At 38.0% G+C, this 13,557-nt stretch overlaps 1 protein-coding gene across 16 annotated transcripts in view; it reads right to left on the reverse strand.

Moving 5' to 3' along the window:
* The window catches only part of FOXP4 (forkhead box P4), a 170,957-nt gene that overhangs the window by 67,120 nt on the left and 90,280 nt on the right, over positions 1-13,557 (reverse strand). For all 16 annotated transcript variants that reach the window (XM_034414574.3, XM_034414567.3, XM_087889538.1 and 13 more), the window contains one exon: positions 10,508-10,597. In XM_034414574.3, coding sequence (XP_034270465.1) covers positions 10,508-10,597 — 90 coding nt within the window. The remainder of the gene's footprint in view (positions 1-10,507; positions 10,598-13,557) is intronic.

The raw sequence follows: 13,557 nt of genomic DNA on the forward strand, positions 1-13,557 counted from the left end.
TCCTAAACAGATGCCCTGAGATGGACATCATACTGTTAATCCAAATGAAGCGAAGGACCACTGAACTCTGGGCATTCTAAGAACAGAATATGAACAACATTGTGGGAGATACATTAGCATTCCTGGACAGGAAAGCACAATGTGTTTTTATGTGCTTTTCATGGTAAAGTTTCAGGAAACCTGACAATGTCCTGTGACACTGTTCAGGTTTATCAGACTTAAACCAATAGTTTATTACCACTGAATGACCAATACAATATAGTTTTGTTTCATGGTGTCTCTTTGCCTACATTACCAATGTTCTGGATACCAAGCAAAAGTAAGAGCTGTAACAAGAAGACAGAACGAATAAAAAAGGAGGATGATCAAGGCATGGGAGAGAATAAGAGAATCAGCTTTAGTATGACCAACTAAAAGAAAAAATCAACTGCACAACACATATAGAGGAAGTCCTGTTTTTTCTCAAGTGAGTGAACGTAGAAGGGCTAATATTGATCTGTCTTCATTACCCATTTCACTCCAGTTCAGATCAACAAAATACACTTTTCCACACCACTGCTCTCTTGCCACGCAAATAAAAGAAAAGCAATTTCCTGCAGTTGCTCCAAACTTGCTGCTCTTTCCCTGTACTGTTCTTCTTTGGTTACAAAAATGCATTGAAATGGCACATTTACCCCTTGGTTTTCTTTCAGAAATGGACAAAATCTCAAGAACAAAAGAGTGTTTCTCATTGCCAGAACTTTTTAAATTGGCCATAATCTTGCAACCAATTCATTCTCCCAAGTAGAATTTGGAATGTTCTTTTGAAACCACATCATTGGCTCATAGTCCATCAACTTCTATAGCCCAAATGGTTGGGGGGAAAGTATCAAATTCTACCAGAGTACAACTGCCAAAATAAATTGGTGATGCAGTTTAAATTCCCATTCATTTGTGAAATGTATTGCACCATTGTAAGTCAGGCTTGAGCCACCTTTTTATGGATAAGAATCATATTTAACATTTTTGGGGGGGAGGGGGTATCTCAAGATCAAGAAATGGAAGTCATATTGTGTATAAGGTAAAGTAAAAGCATTAACACATAAAAGTTGGAATCAAAATGACAGATTATACATAAAATAGGTAATTTTGCATGAAAAGTATCTTTTGTTGAGGGAGGTAACCATGATCAGTATAGTTACAGAAAAACTAGAAGTTCGCTTTTTAAAATAGGGACTGGGGAATTTTCATGTTGCAGAGATTGCATGAAATAAATATCTTATATTTTAGTTTGTACCTGTAACATCTTTCTAAACAAACAAACAGAAAAAAAGTAGAGTGACTACAAATGTGCAACTATATAGACTATTAAAATTAAGTAATCTTATACAGAAAGAACTTGGTTTTCATAATTTTTCATCACTGCATAATTGAACTTCCAAGTGTAAAATACTGATTTAGGGATGTAGAGTGAATTACATTAGCATTATGCTCTTATATACATAAAATTCATAATATGCCATAGGTCAGAATGGAGAGTTGAATTTCAGTGTTACTCCTGGAATAAATTCTGCTCTTTCTTTTAAACAATAAATCATCTAAAATAGAATTAATAATAAATTAGAACATGAAATTACCTCAGATTATCAAAATAAATATAGCAGATTCATGGTCATTGAAATCTGATTGTTTCATCTCAGTTGAATTTCAAAACTTTTTATGTCTACTTCAAATAGGCATTATCACTGTACCTGGAACCTGCCAGGTGATTCAAAGTAATTCAAAGGCCAAATGGATACTGACACTTTCCTGCAAATTTATAATCTGAGATAAGAAAAGAAAAATTAATTCATGGAGGCCTCCACCTGAAATTTTGGATTAGGAGAATTTTTTTAAAAAAATATTGACTTTAAAATGGAATCATTAATAAAATATTCAAAAGTGTAATTACTGAACTGGAAACAGCAGAAACAGTGCCAATGCGCCTGTGCGTATGTACATGTGATAGGTGTAGACAAAAAGGAAAACAACTAAAAATAATAACAAATACAACAAATCAAGGGAGAAATGAAATAGCAGATAGCTAAGAATGCCAAGTAGAACTTTTAGGAAGGAAAGGGGAAGGGAGGGAAGGAGGAAAGAAGGAAGAAATGAAGGAAGGAAGAGCTTGTAACTCATTTTAATGTCAAGTTTCAGAAATCCTGGATAAAATCACAGTTACAGTGTTTCTGCATAGCCGTTAATCACTTTTAAAACAATTTAAAAATTCATAAAACATTAAAGATACTTTTCCTAATATCACATGCTTGCTCACAGCTCACAATATAATGCAAATGATATAAATCTAGTGGATGTGAAATGTTCCTCTTGAACCAAAGGTTAGCAAATGGCTGGTTTCCCTTGAATTAATTTATTTCCTTCCTTCCTTCCTTCCTTTTTCTTTCTTGTTAAAATACACACAATTTGTACCTAAATATGTAATTTATATTACACACACATAATGTTCAAAGTGATATTTTAGAAGTTTTTTACCCTAAGACAGGTTTGAAACGAAATTTTCATGAGCTAAAAACAGCACTGTGAACTTTGAAAAAAAAGCTGACAAAACATTATAATTCTTTTTCACACATTAATTTGGATGATATGCATCAGAGTTCACGAAGTTCATATACACTGAATTTCCTCTACATTAAAGTTCCACAAATTACTCTAATCTGAGTAACCTTTTTCAAACACAACAAAAAATTGCCTAAAGTTAAAAAAATTCTGGATTTTCTTTAGAGAAATTTTGTGAATTCTAAATAAAATAGGCTTCTCACTTATCTCACTAAGCCACATTATATATACAACTATCAAACTGAAATAGATTCAATGCTTTAATACTTTTTGCCTATACAAGCCTGATAGGGAGGTTTAGTCTTGGCATGTACGCTCCCCCCCCCCTAAAAAAAAATACAATTGACAAGACAAGAGTGTCAATGAGTGTTAAAGAGTGTTAAAATGAGACAATTTAAACTGGGTAAGTTGTTATGTAGGAAATTTCTCAACTTCAAACTTTGGACTAAGAGTCAATCTACACATAGAAGGTAGCTTCCCTCCATATATGACTCCAAAACCAGATTAATGGATCAGAGTCTTATCCAGCCCAAAATTCAAAAAGATCGGAGTAGCAGGTAGTCAATTTTATTCAATTTATTAAAATACCACTACAAGACATAATTAAAGAGATATGAAAATAACATATTTTCACACAACTTCATTTTTTGTAGTGGGCAAATTTTGGTATCTGATATTATTATTCAGTAAAATCAACAATATAGTTTTGGCTTTTCTCAATATTCATGCATACACTGTACAGTATTCATGCTACCAAACCTGAATGGAAAAGTTTAAAAGTGCTACATTAGCTTTGCTTTCCTTCTTCTTTGCCACACCATATCCAAATAATGTGTTTACACTTGCACTAACTCTGATTTCAATATTAGAAAGCTCTTCTTTCCTTTCTAGTCCTGCAGCTTGTTTTTAATACTTCCTATCCTCTTTGTAAAGGAAAACTTTATGGTGGTGTTCAGAGGCTACTGGACTGGAGAAAGAAAGAGTTCACCTTTCTTTTCGCTCTTTGGCCAAGAGTGGAAATCAACAATTGAAGCCTGGCAAGCAGGGTGGGGGGCAGGAGTAAAATCTGGTTTTGTTTCTCTTAACAGTCATGGAAGCATACCTGCTTCATTTGGACTTGTCTTTGGCTGCAGAATTTATATAAAAGTTCAAATTCAAAATACTTTGATATTCTACAGTCATTTTTTATACATTCTATCCACAAACCCACAATTCAGTCTTATTCAATACATTCTTCATTCACACAAACACACTTTCTATCAGTTCTCCCACCTGAAGAAAACTCCTGGACAATCTCATCCACACCATTCCACTGTTACGATAATTTAAAAAAAAAAAAAAAAGCCTGGCTAATCCCGTCTCTTCATTTGGATCCTCCTCCAGTAACACTGCTGGAGAATACGGAGGAGAGGGAGGCTGCTGAGTTTTGAGTTATGCCTGACTCACGCCTATAATTTTCACAAATGCTTTTGCAACACAAAAAGATGGGGAAGGAGGGGGGAAGGCGGGGAGGAAGTCGGGGGAGACAGAGAGAGAATATTAGGCTTTGTTAACATTGAGAAAGTTATCAAAACAGACAGAAAAGAGACTGGGAAAGGGTGGACCAAGAGTGGTGGTAATGTAAAGAGACAAAGCCAAAGGACCATAAAAAATAAAGAGGGAGAGAGAAAACAGACCAGGAACAAGGGAAGGTAAAAGGGAAGGTAAACACATAATGACAGAATGAGACTAGTTTAGAAAGACGGCTAGATAGAATCCAGATTCACACACTTAATAATCACAAAAAGAAAGAAAAGAAAGAAAAGAAAAGAAAATAGAAGGGGTGAAAAACAATAGGAAAAATATAGGAAATATGGGCATGTGTATTCACACAAAAATAAAAAGGAGAGAGACTCACAGATTACAGGAATCTGACTTCACCCTTACTGCCTTTGTTCTTTAAATATGTTTTCCACTTAGTAACTGCATTTCCTTCCTGAAAAAGCTATTGGAAAAAGCTGACTGTTGGCTCAGGAGAACCTCTGATGAATTATTGCTGTTAATATCAACAATGATTTTGCCTTCTTCACTTTCAGTTAAACTCATTAATGAAACTGGTGGCTTGTCTGCTCCCTCTATCGAACGGCTCCTCTTTTCAGGCCAGGTGTGATGAAGAGAAGGAAGAAGGAAGAGAGACATACAGAAAAAAAATATGTTTATAGGTGGATCTGGATTCTGTCATATTTCACAAACTTTCATAAGTTAATGTCATTTTTATGGTGTTTTCAAGACTCCAAGAGAAAAACAAGACAGTTAGCAGATAACTCACAGTAGGACTTCATTTGAAAATTATTGGAATAAGCAAAGTCACCATACAAGTGAAGCGAGAGTAGAAGATGTGAGGGGTTTTTTTTTGTTTGTTTGTTTTTAATTAGATTTATATGTCGCCCTTCTCCGGAGACTCAGGGCGGCTTACAATGCGTTAAGCAATAGCCTTCATACTTTTGTATATTTTATACAAAGTCAGCTTACTGCCCCCACAACTGGGCCCTCAATTTACCTACCTTAGGAAGGATGGAAGGCTGAGTCAACCTTGAGCCTGGGGAGATTCGAACATGCAGTAATTGCAGACAGCTGAATGTTAATAACAGGCTTTTAGTCTGTTGAGCTATCCAGGCTCCTAACTAACTAGTTAAAACTATTTTTCCAGAATGGATTCTGATCTGGCTTGGCTTTACTGAGATGGGGGGGGAGGAGTCCAGAGACTAGCCTTCTCTGAAAAGTGAATCTTGGCACAATGAACTTTAGTCTAATCATGTTCTCATCTGATCATGAGATGAATAATGCTGGGCATCAAGAAATGAGAATTTCTCCTGCTCTCAAACATAACACAGTTTCTGCTGTACAGTTTCAGAGGCAGACAGCCTCTGTGAGAAATAAATAGAATCTGGTTAAGAAGGAAATGGGGCATATTCACTTGAGGACAGGGTGTGCACATACAAAACGGAATGAGAAACCACAGACAAGATAATCCCCTTGTTTTATTTGAGATGCACTTAAAAAACAAAACATGAGATCAAAAAAATATCAAGATTATCACAGGGTCTTAGCCACCTGGAGCATTCTAGATAATCAGAAAACAGGCTCTCTTTCTCCATATCGTCTTCTATGGGATTTCTACGATTTCTAGCAAATTTGAGAAGGAATTCAGACTGATATATAGATAGGACCTTCAGTTTCAGGATAGCACACACTAATTACTTTCTTTTGTTAATTAAACCTGCATGATTCTAATAAAGTATCCTGCTGTTTGCCAATAAATTTAATTAGCCTAAAGGGAGAGTCCCTCCACACAGCTATTTAAAATTGTCACTTTCCACTCACTTGGGCTTCCCCTCCTTTTTTCTGTTCCTCCTTTAGACCTTAATTTATGCTCATTTGGCAACCCTTTGCATATCCCAAGTCCACTACCCTGGCTGGTATGTACAATGACCTCCACTTTGGCAATGTCTCTGGGGACATTTGAAGCTAAAAAGAGGACAGTTTTACCATTTTAAAGTTAAAGAGCAGGCTTGATGCTTGAGGTGTAACTGATTCGGGGTGTAATTAGATGTTACAAAAGGCATAAAGCTGCTACCTCTTTCTCTGTCTCTTTCACACTCTTCCTTGTAATGTCTACAAAAGTGTGATGTGATGACATCATGCTATATATTTCTCTATTCCCACTGCAATCGCTAGATATCACTTTTGGGGGAAGGGCAGTGCAGAACATGACAACATGATATTCCACACAATCTTAGATGCCAGAACAGCAACAGCTCTGTGACTGTGATAATATTCTAGTTCCAAAGTCACATAATGGGTAGAGAAGGGAGCGTCAATACTTTCTGAATCACACAGAACCAACAATGCTATTTAGCCAAAGTTTGGACATTATTTGAAGAAGGATGAGCTTTTCTGAAAGGAAAAAAAAAATACTTTCAGAAGCTTTTGTTTCAATGTAAAGCATTTCAGTTGGTTAGTAAAAATTTAGTTTTTAGTTTACATTTTCTACAATGTCATGGGCAAATTAATACAACATCCTAGATAGGCATGGCAGAATTTTATGTGGAACAATTTCATGTATAAAACCTAGGATAAATTAAATCTCAATACTGGAAAACCTTAACTAACAGCTAATGATGCTGAGTTTTACAAGCCCAGTGAGGATTCACTGCCTGTACATTTAGGGTCTTCTAGGTCTTTATTGCCATTTTTGTCTAAATCTATTGTGAAACTCAAAACAGAAGAATACATTCTGGTGAATTTAAAAGTTGAGATTGTGATCCTCCTAAGTGAAATATGCAGCCTGAGTCTGGGCCTGGGTCACTGAAGACTGGAAGGTGGCCAGCATAATTCAAATTGTTAAGAATGGCTCATAAGAGACCCAGGAAATTGTAGGCCTGTCGGTTTAATATCTGTTCCAGGGAACATATTTGACACTACTATTAAAGATAAAATTACCAAGCATCTGGAGACACCGGTCTTGCTCAAGGATATCCAATATGGCTTCACTATTAGAATTTGTTAACAAATTAGAATTTATTAATAAAGATGCAGATAAGAGTAAGCAAGTAGATATCATCTACTTAGATTTTCAAAGTCTCTGATAAAATTCATCATCAAAGTTTTCCCAGCAGGCTTGAACAGGAAAGTAGCTAAAAATGGAAAAGAGTAGGAGAAAACCAAATCAATTTCTTACAATGGAAGAATGTAACTAATGGAATCCCACAGGTTTCTGTCCTAGGACCAGTGCTTTTTAATATATTTATAAATAATCTGGAATGGGATGTGACTAGTGAAATAGCCAAGTTTCCTGGTGACATTAAATTGTTCAGACTAGTAAAAATAATAAGGGACTGTAAAAGAGCTCCAACGGGATGTCTGCACATTAGGACAGTGGGCATCAAAATAGCAGATGTATTTCAATATGAGTAAATGTAAAGTGATGTACGTTGGTGCCAAACATCCTAATTACTTATATAGACTAAGGGGATCAGAGTTAGCCGTCAGTGATGAGAAAGAGATCTTGAAGCAATGGTAAATAGTTCAATGAAGATGTTAAGAGCTATAATTGCACTCAACAATGAACTAAAGGGCCATCATCAGTGAGCTGTTGGACAATATTACTTGGTCTGTTGTGTGGATGTTTGGGTGGTTTAGGGGTGGGGAATTATGGTGGGTGGGAGTGTGTTTGGGGATTATTATGTGTCTTGGACCTGGTCTTTGGGTGCTAAGTGAATTTCGTTGTATGGGTATATTGTGTATATACATACAATGACAATAAAGTTATTTTTTAAAAAAATTAACACAGCACACATCTGTTGTAAAAAAAAGTCAACAACATTTTAGGAATAATATATTGAAAACAGAGATTCAATATTATTATGCCCTTTTGTAAATCAATTGTGTAACCACTCCTGCAATATTATGTTTAGTTCTGTTTGCTGCACATTAAAAGTATATAATGAAGCTGGAGAAGGTTCAGAGAAGATGAACTAAGATGATCAAGGGATTGCTTTTCCATGAGGAAAAGTTGTAAAATTCAGAACTTTTAAATCTAGAATGGAAACAAATGAGAAGGGATATGATTGAAGTGTATAGACTTTTGCACTGTATAGTTAAAGTAGACAAAGAAAAGCTATTTTCTCATTCCCAAAATACTAGAACCAGAAGTTGCTTGAATTACCTCCTGGAAAAAATCGGAACAGTTTTTTTCTTCTTTTTCTTCTTTTTTTCCACTGCAGTATAATGGTGCAGAAATGTTTAAAAAGTACAGTAATCTAGAAAATGCCATTCTATCCCCAATGGTTGAAAAACTGTTCTATAGACAAAGAGATTCTAATAACAGGTATTACAATTATTTTTACAGGCCACCAAGACAGACAGTCAAAACTGCACACATTATCAACGAGTGACAATACTGAATAAGTGCTGGCTTAGAACATGAAAGACAAATTCTTAGTAGCTACAAAACTTCCACATTTTCCTCACCTCTATAATGAGTATAATGAAAACAATAATAACGCCCTATAGCCATGATGGTGAACCTATGGCACACGTGCCACAGGTGGCACGCATAACCATATCAGTGGGCACACGAGCTCAGCTCCGCCAGCTTATTTTCAGGCCTTCTGGGCCCACCAGAAGTAGGGAAACAGGCTATTTCCTGCCTCTGGAGGGCTTCAGAGGGTGGTGGGGAAGGTCCATTCTTTGCTATCCCCAGCCACCAGAGGCTCTCTAGGAGTCTGGGGAGGGTGAAAACAGCCTTCCCCACCCTCCCGGAGTTTGGCAAACGGGCCATTTTTGGCCTACGGAGGACCTCTGGGGGTGTGTGGGGAAGGCCGTTTTCACCCTCCCCAGACTCCTAGAGAGCCTCTGGAGGCTGGGGACAGCAAAAAAAATGGGCCTTCTGGTCCCACCGGAAGTTGGCAAACGGGCCGTTTCTGGCCTCTGGAGGACCTCCGGGTGGGTAGGGAAGGCCATTTTCGCCCTCCCCAGACTGCTAGAAAAGCTCTGGAGCCAAGTAAGAGAGAAAAACGAGCCTACTGGGCCATCACTGCCCTATAGTATACCATGAAATCATGGCAATGAAAAGCATGCCTATAATATTAACATGGCAAAAATACCTTTCAATTGCTAAAAGATTTACAGAATTAATGCTTTTTAAAATGCTTTATACTAATAAACCTCAGATTTTCAGATATACATTTGAAGTAGAATTTTAAACATTCTCATATCCTATTACTGTGTTTCCCCAAAAATAAGACAGGGTCTTATTTTCTTTTGACCCCCCCCCAAATAAGGGCTTGGCCTTATTATCGGGGGGTCTTATTATTTTGGGGGTGCAGGAGGCAACAAGTATGGGACTGGATGTCCTGTCACTGCCATCGCCTCCCTTCCTTGTTCTTCACACCGGCTGAGTGGACCAACACGTCCCACGCCACCCCAATGGCAACAGCTGCTTCCCTTCCCCGCCATCTCTTTATCGAGAGGGGTGGCAGGTGGGACGGGGGAGAAGTGAGACACATGAAGCAAGACATGGCTCCCCTTGCCGTCTCTTCTTCCCACCCCCTCGCCGGGCATGGCAGGGCTCCTGCCCCTTGCTTAGCCACCTGCCCCCTTTAGGGATGCAATTTGGGGGCGGCAGGTGGGGCGGGCGAGAAGCGGGACGCGCATCTTAGCTTTCGAGCTCCGTCGCATTCCTCGCTGTTGTGTCCAGGGAAACACGCTGTAAAAAAAAAAGCTTATCGCGAATTCAAGAAGTTTAATTGAACTCGCGAGAAGGTTTTCTTTTACAGAGTGTTTCCCTGGACACAACGGCGAGGAAAGTGACAGAGTTGAAAGGTAAGACCTGCGTCCTGCTTCTCACCCGCCCCATCTGCCACCTCCAAATTGCATCCCTAAAGGGGGCAGAGAGCTAAGCAAGGGGCAGGAGCCCTGCCATGCCCGGTAAGGGGGGGGGGAGGAGAAGAGATGGCAAGGGGAGCCACATCTCATTCCATGCATCTTGCTTCTCCCCCACCCCACCTGCCACCCCTCTTGATAAAGAGACGGCAGGGAAGGGAAGCAGACAGGCTGCTGTTGCCATTGGGGTGTGGGGTGGGACGTGTTGGGCCACTTGGCCGGCGTGAAGAACAATGTCCCCCTATTTCCCACCTCCAGCCTCGCCTCCTCAACTCATTTTGGTTGTGCAGCAAGCAACCAGAGGAAATGATGGGACCAGCTGTACATGCGTGTAAGTAGTTGGGGGGGGGGGCTTATCTTGGGTGGTTGTCTTATATTATCGCATGTGCTGAAAAGCCCGATTGGACTTATTATCCAGACATGTCTTTATTTTCGGGGAAACACGGTAGGTTTAATAGCAAGTACCCACATTTTTGCTGTCCCTTACCTGAACAGCCGGCTGCTTATTTTCATTGCTGGTAGGAGAAGTCAGTCCCGTTGCTTGCTGCAGAAGGAATTGCCTTGCCACCTGAAGAGCCTTGATAGAAACAAATATAGGACAGAATAAAGGGGAAAAAGTTACACTCTCTTTCCAGTTTTCTTCAAAAGCAATAAACTCTGAACTACAATAACTATGTACATGTTTAAGCTATCAGGGCAGGGAAGGGTCCCTACAAATCTGTATGATCGATAAAAGTATAGACTTAATTCAAACAGCATGATTCCTACATAGTGATGTAATTTTGTTAAGTATTCTGTTATGTAAGAAGAATACATCTTCAACCCTGAAGTATCCTAGAGCTCACTGAATAATCTGGCAATTTCAAATGCTGCATAATAAAGCTGAATGGAAATAGACTGGATTGGCAAACTCAATGGGAATACTCTGGAACACCCAACAAACAAATCGACAAACCAAATGTACATACAAGATGTTAAATTCGAGGGGGGGGACCTCAATAGATTATCTGACAGATTGAACTCCATTGATGCTTTCTGTCTTTCTATTCAAAGCCCATTCAAGATAAATACAGCATAAATGTCTATGATTACTGCTAGCCTCAAAGTAAAAAGGCAATGCAATCAGATTAAGAATAGGCATTCTTAAATGAACCATTAATTTATACTTCTCAAGGAAAGATCCTAAAACGGCTTTCTTTTCACTTATGCACTACTCTCCTTCACACCATTTACCTACTACTTCCATACCTTTCCCAATGCAATGCATTGCTTAGAACAGTTCATTTTATCTACAAAATATGTATTATATTAGGATAAAAGTTAAAATTATAATTATGGATTTATTTCTTGAAATGATACATAATTGTGGATAGAATGGCATGCAATGCATCAATCCAATTGGCCAATTTATTTAATTGTTTTAAATTGCTTTTAATTTTTATATTGTCATGGTTTTATTTCTGGCTGTACACCGCCCTGAGTCCTTCGGGAGAAGGGCGGTATAGAAATTTAATAAAATAAAATAAATATAATAAATCCTTTCTTCGGACCATTAATATCTCAGAAGAATACTTAAGCTTCATGTTAATATATATTCTGCATATGGATATAACATACGACTGAAGATCATGTGAATTTGGCCACAGGTTTCCTCATTGTTACTTCTAAAACTGTTTCAGTAAAAAGGGAATTGCTAAAAATGCAGAAAAAATCAGAAATGTGCAACAGCATGCTAGGAGGGGCTGTATTATATTTTAGACACATATTGAACCTCAAATGTAGCTTAGTTCAGTGTAACTTAGTATCTATATACATTTAAAATATTTCTCTTTATCCCTGATATGTATAAAGGGCTTAAAGCTATATGAAAATAATTTTCTACTGTAAATTGATAGCACGCAACTAGAAGAAACATGTTGATTACCAACATGAAAGCAGCTTTTAACTTAGCAAGTTCTCATTAAAGCAAAGAAAACCAACTGTGGCCCTCTATCTGATGAGAGAGCACTTTCAAGAAAAGTCTCCATTTCTTGTGGTTATTTATTGGGCAGATACTCACAACTATTAACAGACTCACACAAAAAAAGTTACTCAGTTTAAATCCTAATTCTTATCCCATCTCAATTTTTATGTGGTTTGGAAAACCACTGAGCTCTCAAATCAGATATTCTGCACCTTTTTTAATAATAATAATAATAATAATAATAATAATAATAATAATAATAATAATAATAATAATAATAATAATAATAATAATGACTCAAGCTGCTGAGCTATTAACCAGCCTCAAAGGCTGTGAATCTCACTAAAGATTAACCAATAGAATAATAATAATCTGTCCAGTTCTAAAATTCAAGGAAATTGAAGCTAAACTCTCTCTCTCTCTCTCTCTCTCTCTCTCACACACACACATTCATAAAATAATTACAAGAAATGTTGCCTTTTCTTAGGGTGGGCCTGGATAAGGTTAATATCCTCCAGACAGTATGAAAGACCATGCTAGTTAAGGAAAATGGAGATTATTATCTATTATATTAAGAAAACAATGGTAAACAACTCCTCTGTCATTATAAAAAAAATAATAATAACAGGATGTTTCTATGTAGTCAGCAAAAAGTTCAATTTACCTTATATACTCCTTGGCCTAACAGAGGATCACCTTTGTTAGACCAAAGTGTGAGAATGGGTGAATGAAATGAGCCATTAATTCTCTTAAATTCTCATTTTATATACATGAATCAACTTGTGCCCTATCAAATGTTCAGTTTCTAAATGGAACACAACTATATTCTGGAGCCTCAGAGACACAAGATGTTCAGAAAGGCAGTATGGCTGGTTCTCAGTTTTTAGCGTAATCCTGATAGCCACTCAGAAGGAAAAAAGAGTGGGAAAAGTGCGCATAAAGCAGGGAACTTGTGAAAGAATGCAAGCATTTAAAAGTGTGCCCTGGTGTTTCAGACTAGAGGGGCTGTCCCCAGAAGGGGGTGGTGGTGGAGGAAAGCATACCGAGAAGAGGAGTTCCATTCAGGAGCCAGCAGTGGAGGACTGCAAGCAGAGAATAAATTCTAGCACAAACAAGCCTGCTCCCAAAGCCCCATTTCCTCATACGTTCCTTATTTTTGCTTTGAAAAGAATTTCATGAAAAAAAAATTGGTACATTTCTGAACAACAAAGTCATTGTAGCCCTGCCTGCAAGACAGGTTTTTATTACAGCACAGAGACAAGAGGGGGGAGCACAGGGTAGAGGTCGGCGGGTCATAGCCCAGCTTGGCGGTGCTGCAAACAGCATGTGGGTTCCACTGAGCTGTCAACACTGCAGCCGTAAATCAAGGCTCTGGCTTCCAAAGGCCGGCTGTGCTCTCCCCGCTCAATAGAGGCACTTGCAGGGTGTGTCCCAGAGAAAGAGCCGCTTGTTAATTTTCCACATTTCCAGCCATAAAGAACAAAGTTACTTTCCGCCAAGCATTTAAAATCCTTCATACAGTACCGTACTTTCTCTGTTTGCAGGAACAGCTGATTTTCTACACCAATTATCAC

Source organism: Pantherophis guttatus, chromosome 3, assembly GCF_059756535.1.
Source record: "Pantherophis guttatus breed Tessera chromosome 3, ASM5975653v1, whole genome shotgun sequence".
NCBI classification, from domain to species: domain Eukaryota; kingdom Metazoa; phylum Chordata; class Lepidosauria; order Squamata; family Colubridae; genus Pantherophis; species Pantherophis guttatus.